The sequence below is a fragment of the Sebastes fasciatus genome, chromosome 17 (genome assembly GCF_043250625.1).
Source record: "Sebastes fasciatus isolate fSebFas1 chromosome 17, fSebFas1.pri, whole genome shotgun sequence".
Lineage (NCBI taxonomy): Eukaryota > Metazoa > Chordata > Actinopteri > Perciformes > Sebastidae > Sebastes > Sebastes fasciatus.
The window spans coordinates 22,128,068-22,150,687 of record NC_133811.1 but is presented as its reverse complement, the minus strand read 5'-3'; the positions used below and the strand labels follow the sequence as shown (position 1 = coordinate 22,150,687).

General features: G+C 41.2%; 1 protein-coding gene across 3 annotated transcripts; it reads left to right on the top strand.

Moving 5' to 3' along the window:
• The first annotated feature begins 2,761 nt into the window (after nt 1-2,761).
• On the top strand, nt 2,762-20,171 carry trim46b (tripartite motif containing 46b). Of its 3 annotated transcripts, none has more exons than XR_012590681.1 (12): nt 2,762-2,991; nt 6,455-6,716; nt 6,878-7,067; nt 9,112-9,310; nt 9,908-10,054; nt 10,963-11,058; nt 12,455-12,708; nt 13,084-13,205; nt 13,463-13,801; nt 15,664-15,728; nt 16,470-16,699; nt 17,865-17,932. XR_012590681.1 is itself a non-coding variant. In XM_074613738.1 (12 exons), exons 1-12 carry the CDS (start codon nt 2,902-2,904, stop codon nt 19,784-19,786), a joined length of 2,463 nt encoding a protein of 820 aa, XP_074469839.1. In that variant the 5' UTR covers nt 2,762-2,901; the 3' UTR covers nt 19,787-20,171. The 3 variants fall into 3 exon arrangements, 2 of the variants coding, with proteins under 2 accessions (XP_074469839.1, XP_074469840.1); XM_074613738.1 differs by lacking the exon at nt 15,664-15,728 and adding an exon at nt 19,321-20,171; XM_074613739.1 differs by lacking the exons at nt 2,762-2,991; nt 15,664-15,728 and adding exons at nt 3,679-3,839; nt 19,321-20,171.
• Nucleotides 20,172-22,620: the final 2,449 nt, after the last annotated feature.

Below are 22,620 nucleotides of genomic sequence, written 5' to 3'. Positions count from 1 at the left end.
AGTGTGCGCCATTACACAACGTTCCTCCCCCCTTTTCTTCCCCTGCCTTAATCAGTGCACCGTCTCAGGTGTCAGAAGGGAGGGAAGACAGAGAAACAAAAACACGCCCACAACCGTGTGCCCTGTGGCACATTAAGGCCCACACGTAACACCCGGGGAATTTAGTCTTTATTCTGTTAAAGCTTCAGTAGGTAACAATGTTTTGGCATCATTGGGCAAAAATTTTTATAATAACCTTTCAGCATATTGTAATTCAAGTGTTCTGAGAGAAAATTGACTTCTACACCTCCTCATGGCTCTGTTTTCAGGCTTTGCTCCGGTTGCTGGGCGGTACTTGATATTTCCTCAACTGATCTCAAACATGGCTGCCGGGTCACAAACTTTCTAATTTTACAGCTAAAACAGTACACTAGAAGATGTTTCTGAAAACATTTGAGGCGAGAAGTAGGCATTACAGTAACATAATATTGATTCATATTTGTTCAGCGCTGCCTAGTTCCACCGAAGTTCGTGAGTGATTGACAGCTGCCTCCATTGAATGAACAGCCAATAGGAACGCTCTCTCTCTGAAATGACCTGTGATTGGTCAAAGTCTCCCGTCACGGGCTAGATTTTTTAAAGCCTGAAAACAGAGCCATGAGGAGGTGCAGAAGTCTAGTTTTCTCTCAGAACACTTGAATTACAATATGCTGAAAGGTTACTATGGAATATTTGCCCAATGATGCCAAAAACTTTCTGCCTACTGCAGGTTAAAGGTGCATTGTGTGATTTGGCACATTGTGGTTGCAGATTGCAAGCAGCAGAGTACCCCTCAGTAACATGAGCCGCCGAGTGCAAAACCGTGGTAACACCATTCGACTCACAAAGAGGCCAACCTTACCAAAATAACACTACTTCAGGAGCAACGGAAGTCAGGCGGCGGCTGCCGTTACCACGGTTTTGCACTCTGCGGCTCACGTTACCGCAGTTTCACAAGCGTGAATAACGGTTGCCTTCAGGTAATGTAAACACGTGAAAGGCTCTCTCTAGAACTACTACTACTGTAGAAACATGGCGGCGCTACATGGCGGACTTCGTGAAGTAGACCCGCTCCCTATGTAGATATGAAGGGCTCATTCTAAGCTAACAAAAACACGACAATTCTTAGTTTCAGGTGATTATACACTAATAAAAACATAGTTGTGAATATTATATTCCATTTCTGCCAATAGATCCCTAAAATTTACACACTGTTACTTTAAGAAAAGTCTCCATACTTCCTCCACCAATGGTAAACTCAGACTGCTGTCAGGAGTCTTGTGATTCTTCTCACAAATATTTACTCTCAACCCAGAGTGTTTCTCGCCTAACCAGCTCTCTATTCACTCCATACTCCACACCCAAAACACATTTGAGGATAACAACCATTGCATATTATGCTCCTGAGTTGTGTTTGGTTATGTAAGATCTATTCTGTTTGTGTCACGGCCAAAGAAATCCAACTTAACTGCACAAGCAGCAGCTAAACTGCACAACTGCAAACTAGAACACAAGTGTTTCTTTAATCCTAGTGTTAGTTGAGCTAAACCAGACTTTCAGCTTGAACACGTAAGCTTCACAGCATTGCTGCTTGCCTGGTTCTGATATTGCAGAAGAGAATGATTTAATACAGAATTAATGCAGTGTTTGGTTTATCTGTCTGCTGTGGCTCGATTGGATTTATACACCAAATGAAATGTTCTAGTGATGAGTTGTGATCACTCTCTATTGTGCATAAAACCATGAAAAAAAAAATACACAATATTAAGTAACTGCTAAGATGCTAAGATTCTTGTCATTGTAATGTCATATAGGGGAGATCGGGGCCAGTTGGGACAGTTAAGACCGTTTAGTGAGTTAGAAAGCAACTATGCCATTCACCGTGCTCATACTCAGCCACACCCTCTTCACTTTCAACCTCAAAGTGGAGACCTTCTGACTGTTCCTCACATTTTACTCACAATTTTCATACAAATAATATATTTTTGGAAAGCTTACTTTCTGGCCTGTCAGTTGATGTGTTAGCTGTCTGATTTTTTTTGTTGGTAGCTAGCACAGGAGAGTCCAAAGTATGTCTGCTCTCTACTTCTGACTTTATTCTCATAATTTTACGACTTTATTATCATAATATTAAGACTTTATTCTTGAAATCTCAGATTTATTATTTATGCATGTCACTGCATTAGACTTATATACTAAATACTTAGACTATAAACTGCGTTATCTTCATCACAATGCTCAAATGTTTTGCGGCTCCAGACATATATATATATTTTTTTCTCCCTAAAATGGCTCTTTTGATAGTAAAGGTTGCTGACCCCTGAACTAGGGCTGTACCATATCATTTCCAGAGGATCTTGAAAACGTTAACAGTCTCCACATTGTTTTAGATTACTGTAAACGGTCGAAGATGTTGCTCTACATCCGTCAGGAAACAAAATTACTGCTTGACTATAGAAAATTCACATTTGCTTTTATAACAGAGTGATTTTCCTCCTCCTGCTATGACATCAAGCTTCCTCCTTGCTGTGTGCAGCATCATTTGAAGGCATCCGGTGCAGGATAGGAAGGGTGGGGGGCGGGATGTCTGGCTGAGGAATAAAGCCACAGGCATCAGATAGTGGGGATATACATTGACGTTAACAACACATTTAGAATTCGGTATTTTCCATTTTTTTTTTAATTATATATATTCAGAATGTGATGCTTTTTTCCAGCCTTTTTTTTTTATGTTGTTGTCGTTTTTTCGTGCGTAAAAAAATGACCAGATCGAGTGTCTTTTGAAAAATCATATAAGAAAACGAAGAAGATTTTAATTACCTAGAAGGTTTTTTTGGATATGTACAATAGGGCATATGGTTTAGATACATCTATATCCAGATAATGAAACCAGGAGGGAGCTTTTTTCTTAAAATGGCAGAGATGGATTTAAAAACAGCCACATCAACGATGGAAGCATTGGTTCGTATCAGTGTGAGTATAATATGGTCTGTGTTTGGATATATGTTCACATTATTGTTTTTATTTTTATTCGAATACAGCCTGTAATATTTAAATGGAGAACCAAATGTCTCCATCATGTTTCACCTGCCTGGACCATTTTCTGTAAAATAAATCGGCCTTTTTATGTTTTTTCTGCATCCAGGAGGAGAAAGGTTGAAATAAAATTAAATAAACTGCTAAAATATCCCTACATAATGGCTATATCCTCAATCCTCGCTGTAGAAAATGGTTTGTAATGTCGTCTTGATGCTGTAACCCTTTAATGGAGGTCCTCAAAATGCCTCGGTGCACTGCAGGATGGAGCTAAAATTCACCCATCAGAAATGGAAAGAAAACATCTTTCTATGAAGGGGTGTTTTCAAACATCAAATGACAAAAAAAACAAAACAGTGTGTGGGTTGCAGACTGGAATGTTTCTTTTTTTGGATGGGGATGGGGGCGTTTCCATGGAGACGGCATGCAGGACCGTTCGGATGCTGCTGAGGAGGCAAAGGATAGAGAGAGAAGTGTGCTCGTATATATTTGGCTATAGCATCGGCTGTTATAGGGTTAAGTAATTTTGCAGAGATGGTTACAATAGATGGTGGACTGAGTCGAGGTGTGTGCACGTGTTACTAGCACATTTGATCTTCACATCGAATCAGCCTCCATAGTCCTCCATCCTCCTGGACCCCATCTTACCGGCTGACTATACTCGCGATGTTAAAGCCTCAAACCCCTCCCATCTCTGCTCAAGAGCCATGCAGCGCTGTCTGATGGATGCTGGAAATATACACGTAGTCTAGTCTACTGCCATGGCGCCTAGATTCCAGGTGAAGGTAAGGATGCTCTGTCGCATCGCCTCATTTTAACGCCTTCACCAGTGCAGCATCATTAGCAGTGCGCACTAGTATCGATGAGAGATGGATACAAAGGGGGCCACACTCTGTCGTGGTTTATTATAGGAAGCTGGAAATGCAATATAGGCTAATTTGCTAATAGAGGAGAGAGAAAGGCAGGCCTGAGTTGACATTGGAGAATGACAGAGAGAGAGAGAGGTGGACTGAGGTAGAAAGTAGGTTATTAATCCAATGAAACGCTTCTGTGGGTCTTGTGGTTTTTTCCCCCATGCTGCAGCCTAATATTGTCTCATCTAAACGTTATTTTATGTGTAAACTGGGAAGATATTGCTTTCATCAGTCAACAAGTATAGGCCTATATATGAATTTTTCATCCAACATTTGTGTGAATTCTTAAAATCAATTGTATATCATCCCTACTGATGCTGCATCCACATCCCCAGAATCAATGATTTTGCTCTCTGGTAAACTGCCCCCAATCTCATCGCATCTCATCACATCACAGTGACAAATCCCCAAACCCCCTATGCAACACAGTCAGTCAGTCAGTCCTGTCCTGGTTTTGAAGTTAACTCGTAGTGTCAGTGTGAGTCAAGGGCAAAAGGAAAGCAGGCCATCCTCAAAATGACAGAAAGTGTGATGTCGACTCTCTGCTGCAGCGTTAAAACACATGCTGACTGAACACTTAATCTCAGTCATTATCACACCTAGCAGTGTGGGGAGATGGATTAAAGGAACAGGTTCCCTCCGACTGACCGGCCGTCTCATTATTTATGAGGCAGGGTAGTCTTGTGCTGTGAAGTCTGTCTGCAACAGCCAGTGTGCCCTTTTCTGTCAAATCCATGTCCTTGAACAGGACTGTGACATGCTAACTGCTCCAGAGGTGCAGCTTTTCACACCTCCCTCCCACCATCCCCATCACCAGCTCTGGCCACTTTACTGAAGGTGCTGGCTCAGCAGAGAGGTATACTGGTGTAGCACTCACCTTAATACAAAGAAACTAATCCAATAATCTGTAGGTTATTTTGGTGAAATTGATTAAATGGCGTGAAAAGTAAAAGTAAATTAAATCTGAACACTTACACTCCATGTTATATGTAATGCAGTGTGTATTATGTCTCATGGGTAACAGGTATGTGCTCCCAAAATGTTGAGTAGAAAATATGAAGACAGTAAAATGCTGGACCAAAGCATATGCGACTCCTGGCTAAAGAGCTCATGTTTATATGCAGGGCTGCGAATTAAGGGATGCACTCTGTGCAGTGGTTGAATAATTAACGCCTGGTCTTTATCCATATTTAACAAGAATGATGTCCTATGTCACATGTTCAGGCTTTTCACATTGATTCAGTCTCTTTCTCTCCTATGATGCTGAACCTCCAGGGTGGTACCGATTCAAATGTGTCCATAGCACTGAGTATAGAAAACTGTCAGTACAGAAAACTGGTTTTGAGTGCCTGGTCAGATTCCTAATCCTAATCATTTACTTATTCTTTTATCCGGTAGTTTCTGATTTAAATCAAAATGTTGCAATTGTTCATGTTTAAACAACATGTAATGTTTGAAAGCATTGGCTGCTTTTGCTAAATGAAAAAGGTTTTATAAAAGGTTTAGGGTTTTATATTATCATAATACTGAAAAAGTATTGTTTTGGTATCAGAAAACAAAACTCATCAGCATTAGTATTGGAAAACTTAATAAGTTTTACTTTTCTTTAATCCCATTAAAGGGACAGTTTGGGTGTTTTTAAGGAGGGTACTTATTCATAATCAGTGTATATTACCTACAGTAGATGACGGTTGGCACGCCCCCAGCTTGGAGAAACAGACAGGAGTTACCTCACGGGACCAAAGCAATGTACTGCTGTGGACGGGGCCGGCAGCAAAATGTATTTTAGCCACCTAAAAGAAAGGCCCACCTAAAAAAAATCTATATCAGTTTAAGTGTACGCTATATTTAGAATATTTTTGCTGGTTTACCTTGCCATCAGACAATCTTTTCCAAGGGCGGAACTGAAGCTGTTGTATCCAGCTACGCTCTCGTCAAAGCCACCAGACTCCATTGAAAAAACTTATAATTTTGCCTCGCCCAGATTAACCAAAGTCACACAATAACACAATCAAACTAACCGATCGAGGCAGAGGTAGACCAGCAACTCCTGTGTTCTGCAAGTGTTTTTTTCATTGTAGTCTGGTTGCTTTGGCGAGAGCATAGAAAACGGCTTCAGTTCCACATCAGAAACATAGACTGCATAGCTGTCTCACGGCAAGGTAAACTGGCGAAAATTCGAAATATAACGTACACTGAAACTGATTTGGACCTTTCTTTTAGGTGGCTAAATACGTTTTGCTGCCGGCCCCGTCCACAGCAGTACATTGCTTTGGTTTTGTGTAGTAACTCCTGTCTGCTTCTCCAAACTGGGGGCGTGCCGACCGTCTGTAGGTAATACACTGACTATGGATAAGTACCTCATACAACCCCACTTCAAAACACCCGAACTATCCCTTTAAAGGCTAGTTAGTTGCGCACATTTGTTCCTTTTACATGCTCTTACATGTGCAGATCATAACCCCTCACTTGTTTGCCTCTGACAGTCTAACATGAAGAGCCTGGAGCATGAGCTGCATTGCACTGTGTGTAAGGACATAGTCAAACAGCCCGTGGTCCTGCCATGCCAGCACAGCGTCTGCCTCATGTGTGCCTCGGAAGTCTTGGTGGCAAACGGCTACCCGCCTCCGGATCTTCCCCCAGAGCCAAACTCCCCAGCCTCCACACCCAACACCCGCTCACCCCGCCAGGCCCGGAGGCCTACACCTAAAGCTGAGCAGCGACCTATTGACCGCGTGCTGCGGGCAGGTTTGGAATACTTCTTGATATTTGGCATATCAGTTTAATCTGCCGAGGGGGATGTATTTGACAGATCAGGATTAATATGCAATATGTTGGGAAAAGAGATCCTCTCGTGTTGCTTTCTGTCTCCCTCTCTGCTCACAACTGGCTTTTCTTCTTGGTTTGAGGTCCCCACCCGCCTTCGCCCTCCATGCCCCGGTCTCCGGGATATGGGACGTATCCAGGGAGACGCCGTAAGGAGGGCCCACCCCTGGTGATGATGTTCCCCTGTATCCCCTGCGGCCGAGACGTGGAGCTGGGAGAGAAGGGCCTCACTGACTGTCTGCGCAACCTCACCTTGGAGCGTATAGTAGAGAGGTAGGTACCACACACATACACACATGCGCACATTCTTCAAGCAAAACAATGAAAGATATGCACAAAAATACCCAGACAGTGCTTATGTTTGGAGCCAAATGTATATGAATAGATGACTTGGGTGTGAAAAACACAGGGTGGGGGAACATGTAATTATTCAGCAGCGACTGAGCTGTTGAGGAATCCTGCAGAGTGTGCACTGCAACATATTGTAGCCACCATGGCTGACTGCGTGCTTCCGTAGTCGAGTAGCTTTGTGCTCAATTTATCACCTATTCAATACTGTTTGGCTCGCTCTCTCACAGTTAACCTTTTGTCCTCTAATGTTAAAAGTTTTCACAACCTTTCATTTGTCTTTGATTGGAATTTCGCTCATCCATAATTGTTTTATGCTTTTGAATCAACTCTTTTATTTGGTATATGTCTGTTGGCAGATATCTCTTAATGAATAGTTAGTTAGAGCTGCAGTCAGTAACAAGTATCACGAGCAGTGATTGACAGCTGCTTTAGAGGCTGCGGAACCTGTTATTTATTTATTTCGGTATCCATATTAACCGGTTAGATCAGCCACACCGCCCGCGTGAGAAACCCGCGTATACCTCTTCTAGAGATTCAAGGTCTCGCCTATTTTTACCGCGAGCCGCATGCGGTTTACAGCAACAACAGACACTCAAAGTGATCTTCTGATCGTGTATTGACATCATACCAGCAACATTACTACAGTTTCAATGTCTAGACATCTGTAGAATTTGTCACAGACAGTGAAGGTGATCTTTTGACTTTATATTGACATCATATCAGCATCATTACTACACTTTCAATGTCTGTATCTGTAGAATATGTGCAATATGAAGATTTATTTTTAAATCAACACTTCCTGCTTTCATTTCAAAATAAAAGCCCTCAAGCGTTTTTTTCTATGGACAGAATTCCTTCATTTGTTAACACAAGGCTTTAATCTGAAATATGTGCAGGAAAGTGTTGGAGAACATGCAGTGACTTGCACGGCTCCATGAATGAATATAGTACGGGGTTGTAATGTGGATTATAACTATTATTTACAAATTACCACACGTTTCTTAACCTTTTTCTGTCTAAAATGAATATAAATGAAATTTATAATGAAATGAAATAGCCATTATGAAAAGCAAACTATGTAGAAAGAAAGGGCTGGCAGCAGCAGAAACGCAGCAGAAACGCAGCAGGTGTGAACAACCGACACGTGAGTCAAGCAGCAGTTCAACGAGGCAGCGGTCAGAGGCTGCTTACGAGCCCTGTGTGTCCAGACTGTTAGGAGCACTAGGGGGAGGCAAAGGAACATAATCTTTTCAGGCAGTTCTCATACATCATTCGTAGCTAAGAAAATATGAAAAGTAATGCACTGTAATTCGTATATATTCCACAAAATCAATTCGTATCGTGAACCAGGAAGTATAAACGCCGCATAGGGAGGAGGTCAGGGTGGACGGGTGGGTCAAAAAAACACCGGACCAGAGGTAAGGAGACCAGGAGACTGCTGCTCGTACCCCGAGTGAAACCAGAAGTCAACGTTGATGGATTTATCACGTAACTTCCATACTTCAGTTACGCTACTTCTGGAGTCATTTTAACCCAAACCAAAATCTTTTTCCTGAACCTAACTAAGTAGTTTTGTTGCCTAAACCTAACAAAGTTGTTTCCTGTGAAGCCATAAGTTTATTTTGAAATGACTGTATGCATGTCACGAGCGTAAAATTACACGTGTGTCATGTGTTGCTGGATATTTGTAGGAAAACGCATGAAAAATAAGAAATAATTTTTCGTAAAATATCATAAGAGCTGTTGTATGAGGATGGGTTGGATTATTCCACGGATTATCTGTCTCATAAATTACCGTCAGGCTATGGGATACAGGATATAGAAAGTTTTATAAAAATAACTTCATCATATTTGCTCAAAGTTACCGACTGAAGCTTTAATCACAATAGAACGAATCATATATAAATGCTAAAACAATCTCTCTGTTCTTCCCACCTTTGCCGCTCTCCCTTTACGCCACCACCAGGTACAGACACACAGTGAGTCTGGGCAGCGTTGCTGTGATGTGCCAGTTCTGTAAGCCTCCTCAAGCTCTGGAGGCCACCAAGGGCTGCGCCGACTGCAGGTCCAATTTCTGCAACGAGTGTTTCAAGCTGTATCACCCGTGGGGGACGCCGCGGGCGCAGCATGAACATATCCAGCCTACACTCAACTTCAGACCAAAGGTAAGACATTGGGGCAATTACTATTGATCTACTTTAGGGGAAATGTACCGGTATTGACGAAAACCGTGACATTTAAAAAAATGAAATAGTGATGTTGTGTTAATAATACACATATGATGGTATTGTGTAATCCAGCGTCTCTAACTGTAATCGTTTGTATGCTTTTTTACAGTTATGGTTACAAACTCTCTTCACCTTCACCTCCCTACACTTTATTATTAGTAGTATTTTGAGTGGATTTAATTAGCCACAAAAGAGGCAAAATGCACAATAAACAAAATTAAAGATGGATTTCACTGATTCATTATTATTGTTTTAGATTTTCTATAGATATTGCGATAATATCATTATCATCATTTCTTTTTGCCATGATAATCCTATGAAAATCTGACATTATGACCGCCCTAATCTACATATTTAATAATAAGATGTCATAAACTTGTATTTACAGATGTTAAACCAATTATTTAAAAAATCACTCAATTTTTTTGCAATAAGGCACCCTTTATAAAGAATGTATAAGTCATAACTAATGACTGATAAATACTAATGGAATTAACATTTAACATTGAGATTTAATTTGTCTCTTGTCCTCAGGTTCTGACCTGTCCGGAGCATGACCAGGAGAAACTACAGTTCTATTGTCGGTCCTGTCAGCGGCTGCTCTGCCCTCTCTGCAAACTGCGCCGCATTCACACCGGACACAAAATCCTGCCAGTGGCCCACGCATACCAAGCCCTGAAGGTACGACTCTGAACCAGACATAGATTGGACTGTGTTTCTCTGAATGTCCCGTAAAATTAAATGTTTAATACATAGGATAGTTCTGAAAAACACACTTTGTTGAGAGATTGGAAATAGTTTTCATATGAATGGTGGGAAGGATTCTACCCTCAAACTTATGTTTTTGAGATGATGAGATGATGAGATGATGATTTAAAATGATACTTATATATAAGTAAAGGATGATATCTCAATTTTGGTATTAGGTTGTGTTTATTCAACATTATGAATGCTTGCTATTTGCTTCTCTAACATTTAAAGTGGACATGTCATGAAAAACTCACTTTTTCAGTGCTTGTGCTCGTACATTTGGGTATCTGGAGTGCCTACCAACCCACAAACCGTGAATTAAGACAACCCAGTCAGGTTTTTTTGTGGGCTGCATAGATCAGAAAATATGTGATTCAACAAGACATTTGGATTTGTCTCTTTCTCACAAGCCAATCAGAGCAGACTGAGCTTTTTTGGGAGGGTGTCTTAATGAGACAGGCATCAAAACGGAGCGTTTCAGACAGAGGGTGAATACAGTTATATTCAGACAGAGAGGATGAGGAAAATAATGTCCTTTTTGAACATTAAAGCATGTAAACATGTTCTAGTAGAAACCAAAAATACTAGTATGAACCTGGAAATTAGCATTATGATGTCCCCTTTAAAGTTTAATTCATGAATTTTGGTATTTTACTTAGTGAGCTGATGCATTTGCATCATTTCAAAATGTTAAAAAGAAGCTTCCAGTGTATCAGAAACAAGCAACAGACAGTAGTATAGAGTAGTACAGTAGCTGCTGTAGCATTAATGTATAACAACTAAGCTGTCTGGAGTGTATTTGTTGTCTATATGTTGTGTTTTTGCTGTTTATTTGACAGGAGAAGATTACGAAGGAGATGAACTACATTCTGTCCAACCAGGACACAGTGTTGGCTCAGATTACCCAGCTGGAGAGTTCCATCACTCAGACGGAGGTGATTAATGCAAAATGTTGCTGAACATGGAATTACTGTAACACCAGTCAGCAGCTAAACACCATCAAACTGTCAGTAGTGTTTGCTAACACTCTCCTTTGTGACCTCACTCACAGTTGTGGAAAGTTGAGTAAAAAGGCTGCCGGTAACAATATATCTAAAAAATCCATGCATTGTTTATAACACAGTATAATGTAGTTGTAATCATAAGGATATTGTTAAAGTCTTTATTAGTGTGTTTTTCAACAACGAGGCTATAACTCCTCCTGTGAAGCACTGGTGTATAAACAGTTAATTAATGATTGTTAACACAGTTTTTACGTATGTATAAATCATTTATATGCCAGTTTAATACTGTTTATAAATGTTTTCAAGTCACTAGGTTTCTCCTGGAGCTTTCAGCTGCATCTCATGATCTTCATAATTGGTTTTGCTCAGTTGTCATAGAGTGAAGAAGAAGTATTTATAAACAAGTTAGGGCTGCCAAAGTTAACGTGATAACGTTTTAACGCAAATTCACTTTAACGCCACAAATTTCTTTAACGCAACTTGCGACACTTAGGTTGCAGTGGACTTGACTCTAGTCAAGCTAGAGTGAAGATAGTGGTATCGTATGAAACTAGAAAACCTAAGGAATTGATTTCCAATAATAAATATATACATACATGTGAATAAAGCGAGCATTTTAGTCCACTCCAATGTTGATTAGAAACATTAAAAAAGTATTAAATACTTGACAAACCTTCCGTTAAGGTACATTTTGAACAGATAAACAGATGTGTGACTTATTCGCGATTAATCACGATTAAATATTTTAATCGACTGACAGCCCTAAAATAAATACTATATAAATACATATGATTAATACATGTATTAAAAACATACTTAATATTAATATTAATACTGTACCTTATATAGTTATCATATAATATATTATTGTTATTCATTAATTCATTGAAACACCAATAATGGATGCTTCACAGGAGGACAACATAGCATCCAACTTTCACACAATACTATTTCTTTGTACTCCTAACTAGGTGCAGTCATGCAAACAAGTCCTGTTTTGTATCACAGTTGATTGTTATAAATGTGGTTATGGAGTTAAAGTCAAATTTTTTAAGATTTAGTCCATGCAGATGAAGAAATGAGTAAAAACCATCCGACACATTGTTATATATCCTAACGTTATAGAGTGCACAGCAGTAATTTGCCCATTATAACATTGCATCTGGCATGAATCTGCCAGACGCAAACACACATGCTTGTTTTCATTATTTTGATCTGTTTTTGTGAATGTTATGGTAAAACGGTTTCTATACTATAACTTAAAGGCTAGCATCAGCTGGGTGTTTCCAAATGTTTGCGCTTATCTGTCTGTTTTATTCATCACCAGGTAAACAGTGTGTCTGCCAGAGAGCAGCTGGCTCAGAGCATCAGGGATCTGACGGCCGCTCTGGCCGAGCGCCACAGCTCGCTCACCCAGGCCCTGGAGGCGGCGCGCAAGAAACGAGGAGAGGCGTTGTCTGCTCAAGTGTCGGAGAGACGAGGCTTGATGGAACACGCGGGCCTCATGGCGTTTACCCAGGAGCTGCTGAAAGAGACAGACCAACCCTGCTTTGTGCAGGCTGCTCGCCAGACTCATAACAGGTTTTCCATTTGTTTATCTTCGGCATGGTTCTCTGCCTCGATTGAACTGATCTTAGATTAGATCTGTCTTTTTTTGTTTGCATGGTTGGGCTTAAAACTACTAGGTTTGTACAGTGAAAATGACACTGAACGTTGTGAACAGGGGACATGAACGATCAGCTGATTGTAACCTGACACACGGGACAGGAACAGCAACCTCCTGGATGAAAGCCATGTGTTTGCTGGACCCATCCACCAACATAGAATGACGAATAATGCTTATCTTTTATAGATTATCATACACCCCTCCCTCCCAGCTTGTTGGATGCATCATGTAAACACCGTTCCTCCTTTATTCCTCTATAAACACGGCTTTCCCTGTTTTCTTCTTTCCAGGTTCAGCAAAGCAATTGAGAATCTCCAGCATTTCACTCTGGCTGCTGACCCGTCATTTAGACACTTCCAGCTGGACGTCTCCAAAGAACTCAAACTCCTGACAGAGTTGAACTTCATCCAGGGTGAGAAGGGGAGTGATGGGAGGAAGGGAAAGGGTGGGGGTGGAGATAGTGGAAGGGAACACGATAAGGAAGGAAGGAAGGGAGTGAAGAGGAGGAGTAGAAGACAGGGGCTTTTTGATGACTTTCTTATCTACCTTATATCTGTCTTATGAAGCAGAGATGCCATGAAATATATGAAGTGAAGGTGGTAGTACTATGAAATGTTAAGCTTCTAGATTGGAGTTATTCATGTACATTAAAAAACATTTTTGTCGCAGCTCCACTGGCTCCAGTGATTGACACCCAGCATACCCTGGCCTACGACCAGCTCTTCCTGTGCTGGCGACTGCCCCAAGACTCTGCAACCGCCTGGCACTTCTCCGTCGAGTATCGCCGTCGTGGCGTGGTACCGGGGGGAGCGTCCAGAGGCGGGATCAGAGGAGGGTTGGCCGCCGCCCGCTGGGGCTGGCAGCGAATGGATGAAGTGAGCGGGACCAGCGCTGTGATCGACAGGTTGGAGATGGACAGCGTGTACGTGCTGCGGGTGAGAGGCTGCAACAAGGCGGGTTACGGGGAGTACAGCGAGGAGGTGTACCTTCACACCCCGCCCGCACCAGGTGAGAGTACACGCAGAACTTTTCAGTCATTAACAAGTAAACAAAGAGGCTTTGACTTTGCCACAGGGGAACTGCACCCAACTGTGGGATTTGGGACAGATATAACAAAGTCACAGAGTAGATCGTTGGGAAAATAAACAGGTGATCAAAAGGTGCCGGGAGGGAGGGTGTGTTTGAGTATTGCCATTATTGTAGAGATTCTGAGGTTTAAGAGGGCGTTGTTCACAAACTGCATTGCACTCATTGCACCCCAACGTCAAAACATTCTCCATCTGGAGGCAAACCTTAGTAGATGAACATGAGGCAACTGTCCTAACAAGTGATCCTCAGTCCACAGTCCAGTTGGACATCTGAGGCATCACATCGTTGTCTGCAACACACACAGCGGACCTCTCCTGTCCACGTTATATGACAGAATGGAGGACACTGTCGATGACTGTAGAAAGGTTGTCTGCTCTGAATCTTTATGTACCACCCTGAGGTGAACTCTGGGTGTGGCAAACAAGGTGAGGTGAGGCGTTCATTTGTATAGAGCCTTTCAACAAGACAAGACAAGATAAACATATGTATATAAATAGGATTTTTAAAGAGTAAAATAAAAGATAAAGATTAGCTAGAATAGAATAACTGGGCCTAACTAAAAACATTGATGAGGCTGTTCTCATCCACCGTTCGTAGCTACAAAAAGTACTGCACTGTAATTCGTATATATCCCACGAAATCAATTTGTATCCACCTAATCGTGAACCAGGAAGCATAAAGAGCGACGATGACGCATAGGGTCGTGTCTAGAAGGTAACCTGCAAATTGCGAAAACTTGAAAAAACTATTGCAAGACTCGCTGCCTAATGATCTATCCTAACCTTAACCATTCAAGGTCAATGCCTAACCTTAACCATTCAAGGTCAATGCCTAACCTTAACCATTCAAGGTCAATGCCTAACCTTAACTATTCAAGGTCAATGCCTAACCTTAACCATCTTGCGAGAGTTTTCCAAATGTGGGTTACCTTCTAGACGTGACTGCCGCATAGGGAGGAGATCAGGGTGGATCGGTGGGTCAAAAAACACCAGACTTTCGCCCAGGACACCGCAGTTTGTAGCCTGTGTGAAACCAGAGCTCAACGTTGATTGTAACTTCCGTAACTTCCGAATGTAAATAACGCCTCTTCCATAGTTATTTTAATCCAAAACACCTAACTAGTTTTGTTGTCTAAAACTAAGTGGATATTGTCACGTGTTGCCGGACATTCGTAGGAAAACGTAAGATATCATATGAACCATTGTATGAGGTCATATTGCCTTGATGATGGCTGTACGTCATGTAGTGGAACAGTGCCTCTTGGTGTTGTGCATACTGGCATAATTTAGCTATTTTCAGATTGAAGTGAGTAAAATAAGACCTAACTAGTAGTAAACTGGGGTTATGCTTTAACTTGCTCCGTGCTAAAAAAAAGAGGATGTCAGAAAGATCATCTCCTACCTGCATTTAGTGTCCAGAATGTTTCTTTTATACATTTCTTTTTGCATCTTCCACCCAACTATGCAAGAGTCATTCCACTATTTTTGGTTAATGACTTACAGCAACTTAAATTCTTGACAATGTATGACAGCTACAAAAAAGTCTCATTATATCCACACAGCAAGCTGTAGTTGCTGTCACCCAGGAGCCATTCATCTCTTCACACCTGCTATTATTTAAAAGCATATGGGATGGTTACCATGATGAGCAGTTAATAATTCATTCTCTTTCTTTTCTTTCCATTCCCATCTTCTTCTTTTTTTTTTCCAATTTCCTCCACTGTCATCACATCCTCACTTTATTACTTCATCTTTCTCTCATGTAATATTTCCATTTCACAGCTTTGTACTTGTCATCCTCTTCTGCGCTCCTTCCACGCCGCCAAACTACATGCCTCCTACGGAACGTAAGAAGTGCATTCATGTCTCCTGACCACCCCTCTGTACCCCCATACTCGTCTCCTCTTTCTCTTTGTGGTCATCCCATGCATCCTCTGTTCTTCCACCCCCATCCAAACACCCACTCACCCCTCCGCCTCCCACGCTACCTCCTATAACGAGATCTGTCCCAGCGCTGATGAGGTTTGCAGTTTGTTAAGACGCGAGGCTTAACAACAAGGATCGGATTCAGATCCGGGGCTTTTTATTGGTCGAGTTGAGTGATTGGTGACTTCCTTGTGTCCCCCTGTAGACTGTTTTTCCTTCCTGCTATTGCGTATATGTTCCCGCTGTAAAATTGTACTTCCTTTGGAAAAATCTGCACTCCCCACAGCCAGAGCTTCTTTGTGATACCTTCTGTATTTTACTCCCTGAGTCATCAATATATAGATGAGCGTCCTTTTCTCTTCCAGTGCTGCTGGGAGGAGGTGCATGCCTGCTCTCTGTTCCTCTTCCCCTATCGTCTCTCCTCTCAATTGCTTCGTATTCTCCTCGTTTCTCTTCTCCTTGCTGCTTTCGGACTGTAAATCCGTACCACTCTCCCCTCTGTCGCCTCCCAAACTGCTACTAAAACCTCTATATGTCATTTTTGAATGCACCTGTCTCTTTGTCTTCCCTCTCCTCTCACGTCTACTTCCTCTCAACCTCCCTTTCCTTTTTCCTCTGCCGTGTCCTCTCTCCCCGTGTCCTCTCTCCCCGTCTCCTCCCAGTGCTCAACTTCTACCTGGACTCTCGCTGGGGTCTCCATGCCGACCGTCTGGTGGTCAGTAAAGAGCAGCGCTGTGCCCGCAGCGTCCCCGGTCTCTCCCTGCTGCAGGCCGCTGACCACGCCCTCACTTCCTGTCACCTGACCTCAGACCTCCTGGTGGGGGATGTGGCTATCACACAGGGGCGGCACTACTGGGCATGCTCAGTGGAGCCTGGGTCTTACCTAGTGAAGGTAAGTCAATTCTAAGTAGTGCATTCTACGTATTTGATGTACTGAATACTACATATTATTAGAGCATACGGCCCATAGACTGTATATATATATAGATGGACGAGGCGTCTCCACTTCCTCCCGCTGTACAAAAGTGAAGCCAAAATATCCCGGATAAGGAAGCTGCCATCTTGAGATGTTGACGTCATTTGGAGCCAGAGTCTGCGCAGTAGTGATCGGGGGGGTGGAACCGCGGTATCGAGGTCCCGCCCACACACCCGCCCGAGCCAATCACAAGCCGAGAACAGCTGCAGCTTGTTAGCGTGAGTCACGTAGCTGCTACGTTAGCACCACGGTAGCTTTTTGGCTACAGCAACTAACAATAATATCTCTAAATTATCAAATTGACACGTTCTATTACACTTGGTTATGGAAAGTTAAAGTTACATTTCTTCTGTCGTACATTTCCTGAGCCTCCGGCTGCGACTACTTCACTCACAGCAGCTGTCAATCATGACGTCTCACCTCCTTTTTATAGCATCAAATAACTCATTACAACCTAATTTATCAGAAAAATAAACACTTGAACATACACTAGCGTGATAAGAACTATCTAAAAGAAGATAAACCATATTTGGGAAAAATGTATTTTGATGTGTACTTTGACTTTTTAGTTTGGCCCATGTCCCATCTGCTAACATGGCGGGGGCGGGATTTATGACCTATACTGCAGCCAGCCACCAGGGGGTGATCAAGATGTTTTGGCTTCACTTTGGGGAGCTGTTATGTCGTCAATCTTTATATACAGTCTATGATACGGCCCAGTATGAAGGAGGCTTGGTTTCGAGTTTTTTCCCTGATAATGATCAATATTTCTGACTAAATAAGCAACAATCATAGTTAAAGTTTTAAACAAAATATCCTTGGTATTATTTTTTAAGAATTTAACATTCAGCTGATCTTCTTCGTCATCTGTGGGTTTACATGGTGATTACAGATGTGAGGCTTATCACATTGTTTTTCATGAGATTGTAAAAGAAATAATCACCAGAGAAAAGATTATTATCTCGTAAAGATGTTTGTTTTTCTGATTCACTTAAAATAATCAAATGATGAAAGAGAGAACTAGATCAATCGTTTATGTGAAGATTTGAGTTAATTACAAATAAATTGCTTCTTTGAACAGGTGGGAGTCGGTCTGGAATCTAAACTGCAGGAGTGGTTTCACCTTCCACAAGACATGGCCAGTCCCCGGTGAGTAGCTGGAATATGACGTGGAAATTATCAGACAAAAAAAAGAAGAAATAGTAGAATGCAATCAGAGGTGGAAAGTAATGTACATTTAATCAAGAACTGCACTTATGTACAATTTAAGGTACTTTACTTGGGTATTTCTATTTGTCCACTACATGTCAGAGGGAAATATTCTGCTTTTTAGATTGAGTTGTTAGCTCTAGTTGCTTGTTGCTTTTCAGATACAGATTTTACATAAGAGATGGAATACAATTTTGTTACAGTTGAGGTACAGGTGAGTACAACGAAACAGGGATAGGACCCAAATGCAGACAAAGCACGCAGTTCAGGAAATTAAAAATAACAGGGAAGGCAGTCCAAACAGGAAACAATTCCAAAGAGGGAGGCAGACAATATAAAGTCCAAAAACATCAAGCAAGGTTCAAAAACATGCAGGTAACAGATTTCAGATGACAGAGGCTGGTGAGCAAAGGCGAGAGGCACATGGCAACTTTGATGATCTGGCAGCATACTAGTGGAAATTAACTGGTATACAGTATGTACTACTGGGGGGAAGCGGGAAGCGGGAAGCAGGTGAGGAGGTGAGTCATGTCTAGAGGGTAACCCACAAGTTGCAAAAGTAGTAGTAGTTTTTGTATGTTTATGCAGCTTGTGGGTTACCCTCTAGACACGACCGAGGATGTTGGCGAGGAAGACTGGTCAGGTGACTTGGACAGGAGAAAAAAGACAGAGAGCATCTGGTAGACAGGAAGAGATTGGCAGTGAATGGGTCTGAGGGAGGGGTAATGTGGCTGGAGGGAGAGAGAGGCAGAATGTGACATTTCAAATTTATTGTTAAAGATGAAGCCAATGCTTCCCCGCCCTTTTGGCTTGTGGCTCCTTACAAAAAAACTGTCTGGATGGAGTTCCTTGTCACATTTCAGATGTCTATTAGTTGTTGGCAGTTCGACTAAAGAGTGAATTCCCCCTCCAAACTTTTCAGATGGTTTCATTTGTGGCCCAAAGATTCAGTCCAAATCTCTACCTCGACCAGCTACAAATATAAAAAGTAGTGCTTACACATTGATGCATCAGTTTTATCAAATCACATAATGTCTTAAATAATAATACATATAATATAATATGTAATAAATAATATAATAAGTCGCAGGGGCCGTTTTGCAGAAGGAGTACTTTTAGTTTTGATACTTTAAGTACATTTTGCTGATAATACTTCTGTGAATTTACATAAGTAGGATTTTGAATGCAGAACTTCTTACTTTTTTTTACATTGTTGTATTGGTACTTCTATTTAAGTAAAAGATCTGAATATTTCACCTGCCACGGTGGGTAATAATAGATAAAAAATAAGCAGATGACTCCCTCATAATGATTATTTGTGTCTCCAGCTACGACCCAGACAGTGGTCATGACAGCGGAGCAGAGGACGCTCTGGACTCCGCTCCACCATTCTGCTTCCTCACTATGGGGATGGGTAAGATCTACCTGCCCCAGCACAACTACCACCACCACCAACAACAACACCACCACAGCAGCCACGGGAACGGCATCCGAGACCCCATCACCAACGGCAACAGCCCCTCCTCGCCCACGGGCCTCACCTACCCGCTGCCGCCCCGGCTCGGCGTGTGCCTTGACTTTGAGAAGGGTCGCGTCACCTTCTACGACGCCCACTCCCTCCGACCTCTGTGGGAAGGTCACGTGGATTGCTCCGGCCCCGTGTGCCCGGCTTTCTGTTTCATTGGTGGAGGGGCTCTACAGCTGCAGGAGCTGGTGGCCAATCGCAACGCAGATCAGACTCCGGTCCGGAGGGTAACCATCCAACCCAGAGGCTCGAATTTAAACAACAACTGATCTGAGGTCTTATGGTAAAATTTGGAATGTAATTGGTAATTGTGAAGTATTTACTCAGCTAGAGCGAAAAGTTAGACATCTCAGCGATTTTTGTTTTGTATTTAATTTTCTTTGTATAAGAAAATGTTTCTATAGCAACGAATATGCAATGTAATTAAGTTTCTTACATTTTTGTTATATGCAGTTTTGCAAGAGTTATCGCTTAAGTAGTGTTTGGTACATCCGGCACTTAATTATATCTTTGATGCTTGTAGCCAGGCTATATTGCAAACATTTATAAAGCTATGTAGATACAGCAGCACACAATGTCGTCCTTCCTGTAGAAGCTTTTACTCTGTTATTTCATGCCCTGAATGTTAAAAGCTTATGTTTTAGAGATATGAACACTATGTAAAAAAAAAAAAGAAGAAAAAAGGCCACGACTATTTTATTGCATCTATAACTAAACTTGTGTTTAACCACACAGATTTCACCCGTTATGATCCCCAACCAAAGTGTTTTTCTGGGATGTAAATGTGGTAAATTAGAGATAGAGAGGAACAATGAGGCGATACTGTAATTATACAATTATACTTCTGCTGCACAGCTAATCACTAGTTTCCGCCGTTCTGTTTGTGCAGTTTTGTATTTCAAATGATGCGTGTGTGTGCATGAGTGTGTTTGCGTCCCCTATGCGCATGGGTGCGTGTGTGGTTTGACTGATAACAGCATTGGTTCATTGGCTGTTTTTCGCAAACAATACTTCTGATTTTTTTTTTTTTTCTGCAACCTTTGCTTGATTGTAAGTTAATGAGCAGCGCTTCTTATGAAACGATTAGCAGATTAAATCCATGTAAACTTCACCTGCTGGCAGAATATTTGCAAAAAGAAAAAAATGGATTAAGGAAATAAACGCTGAATAAATGCAAATTGTTTAAATTACGAAAACACCTTCTGTTTCCTTTTGTTGTCGTTTCTGTTTAATTCAAATCCCTGTTGTTTTTCAACTGTTCATAATTACCTGCTTCTCCGAGAGGATGAATGTTCGCTGTTTCACCACTAGAGTGCAGCAAGACATTGTAGAACACCAGAGATATCCACAACCTCTCAACACACTGCAGCTATTGTAATGGTTAGAATATTTACATCTGGAAAGAGGAATAATTGGACCCATTTTCCATACAAATAGCCCTATATTATACTGTCAAGCATATATTTATATATAAAGAAATATAGGCATAATTTTCCAAAATCTCCCAACTAAATCTCTTGCAGATTTGCTTTTATGGATCTGTTACTTTTATAGAAGTATATATCACCGGCCTTTTTTTGTTCCCAGTTAACTACAGTTTCTGGCTTTGCTTACGGTGAATTTTTTATTACTCTTTTTGAAAGGGGCTGTGTATGATATACAAGATGCTATGAGACAATAATATAAATGATATAACCCATTTGTGCGAAAAGACTACATTTGGTATGATAAGGAAAAATGCCACATCATTTGTTCTGATTGATCAAAGGTCTTGAAATTTGGTACGAACATACTTTGGACAAGTATCTAACGGTGCAACAAAAAAATCACACTTCTAACAGATTTTTCAAAAATTAGGAAAAACACTAACATTGTGTTTATTAAATGTTTTCCATATAAAATATTTTTTACACTGCATAGGGGAGTGTAATTTTAATATTCAACTTGTTATGAGTTCATAGATACCAAATACTTGATTATGCTCCTTGTAGTTTCTGAGATTTTCTGAGTTTCTTATCATACTGTATTTAGTCTTAGGACTACTGTTTCTTTCACATTTGTGCTTTAGGCAAGCCCAGAGAACCCTTTTCAGTTGCGGGCACAAATGGGTTAAAATAAAGGGGGAGAATTTAGAATCACTGACAAAATATATATTAACTATAACCATATATGCATTGCCCCACTTTGATTGATTGCCACTGATAGCCATGATAATAAATTACAAACCTTTACACGTGTTGGCCGATCTTGACAAAATTCATGCCAAGTTTTGAACTCTACAGAAAAGCATTTCCTGCCAAAAGTCTTATATGTATATATAGGTTTATGTGTTACCATGAATCAAACTTTACTGTTTACACACATGCAATAAAAAGTTCACATAACAGCAGACATAAAATACTTTAGACCTATATGACCTCTGATTTACTGAGTGCAACACGAGTTTAGTTTTAGAAAGTGCAAAAGACGCCACCTACTGGCTAATCACAATATAAAATAGGAAACAGCCTAGTGCCTGACTGAGAGAGATTCTTGCTCAATGAAACACCTTGGATAAATGAATAGTGATGACCATCTGCTTTTGATAGAGATATTAACACCTCACATGTGTGGGTACTTAGCATTCCTTATGTAAATGTAATGTAAATCGCTGGCGTTTACCTTTTATGAGCTTCAATATGAAAATCCACATGTGTGTTTAATTGGACCGACGTTCAAGGGGAAACTGTAGGGGGATTTGGGTTTGCCTCGACCACAAAGGGAAAATACAAAATGTAGAGGAAAAAAAAAAGAGAATCGAGAAGAAAAAGAAATTATAAAGCAGAGCGCACAGCCCTGACACAAGCCAAGGTTTTTTTTTTAACGTCTTAATACACACAGATAAAAAATACTGCCTCCAAAGGGAGATTTAGCTCTGATCCCCTATGATATAGAAGAAGTGGAATGTACTGTAAAGCATGAATACAGCACAGCCCTCCACCCATCCGCCCCCCTTTGAGCTTGCTGCACCTCTCTTCTTTAGTCCAAATCTGTAACAGATTGGGTTTAGTCTGACTGGAGGTATGCAGCCACAACACCACATGTAGGGGTCCACATAATCCCT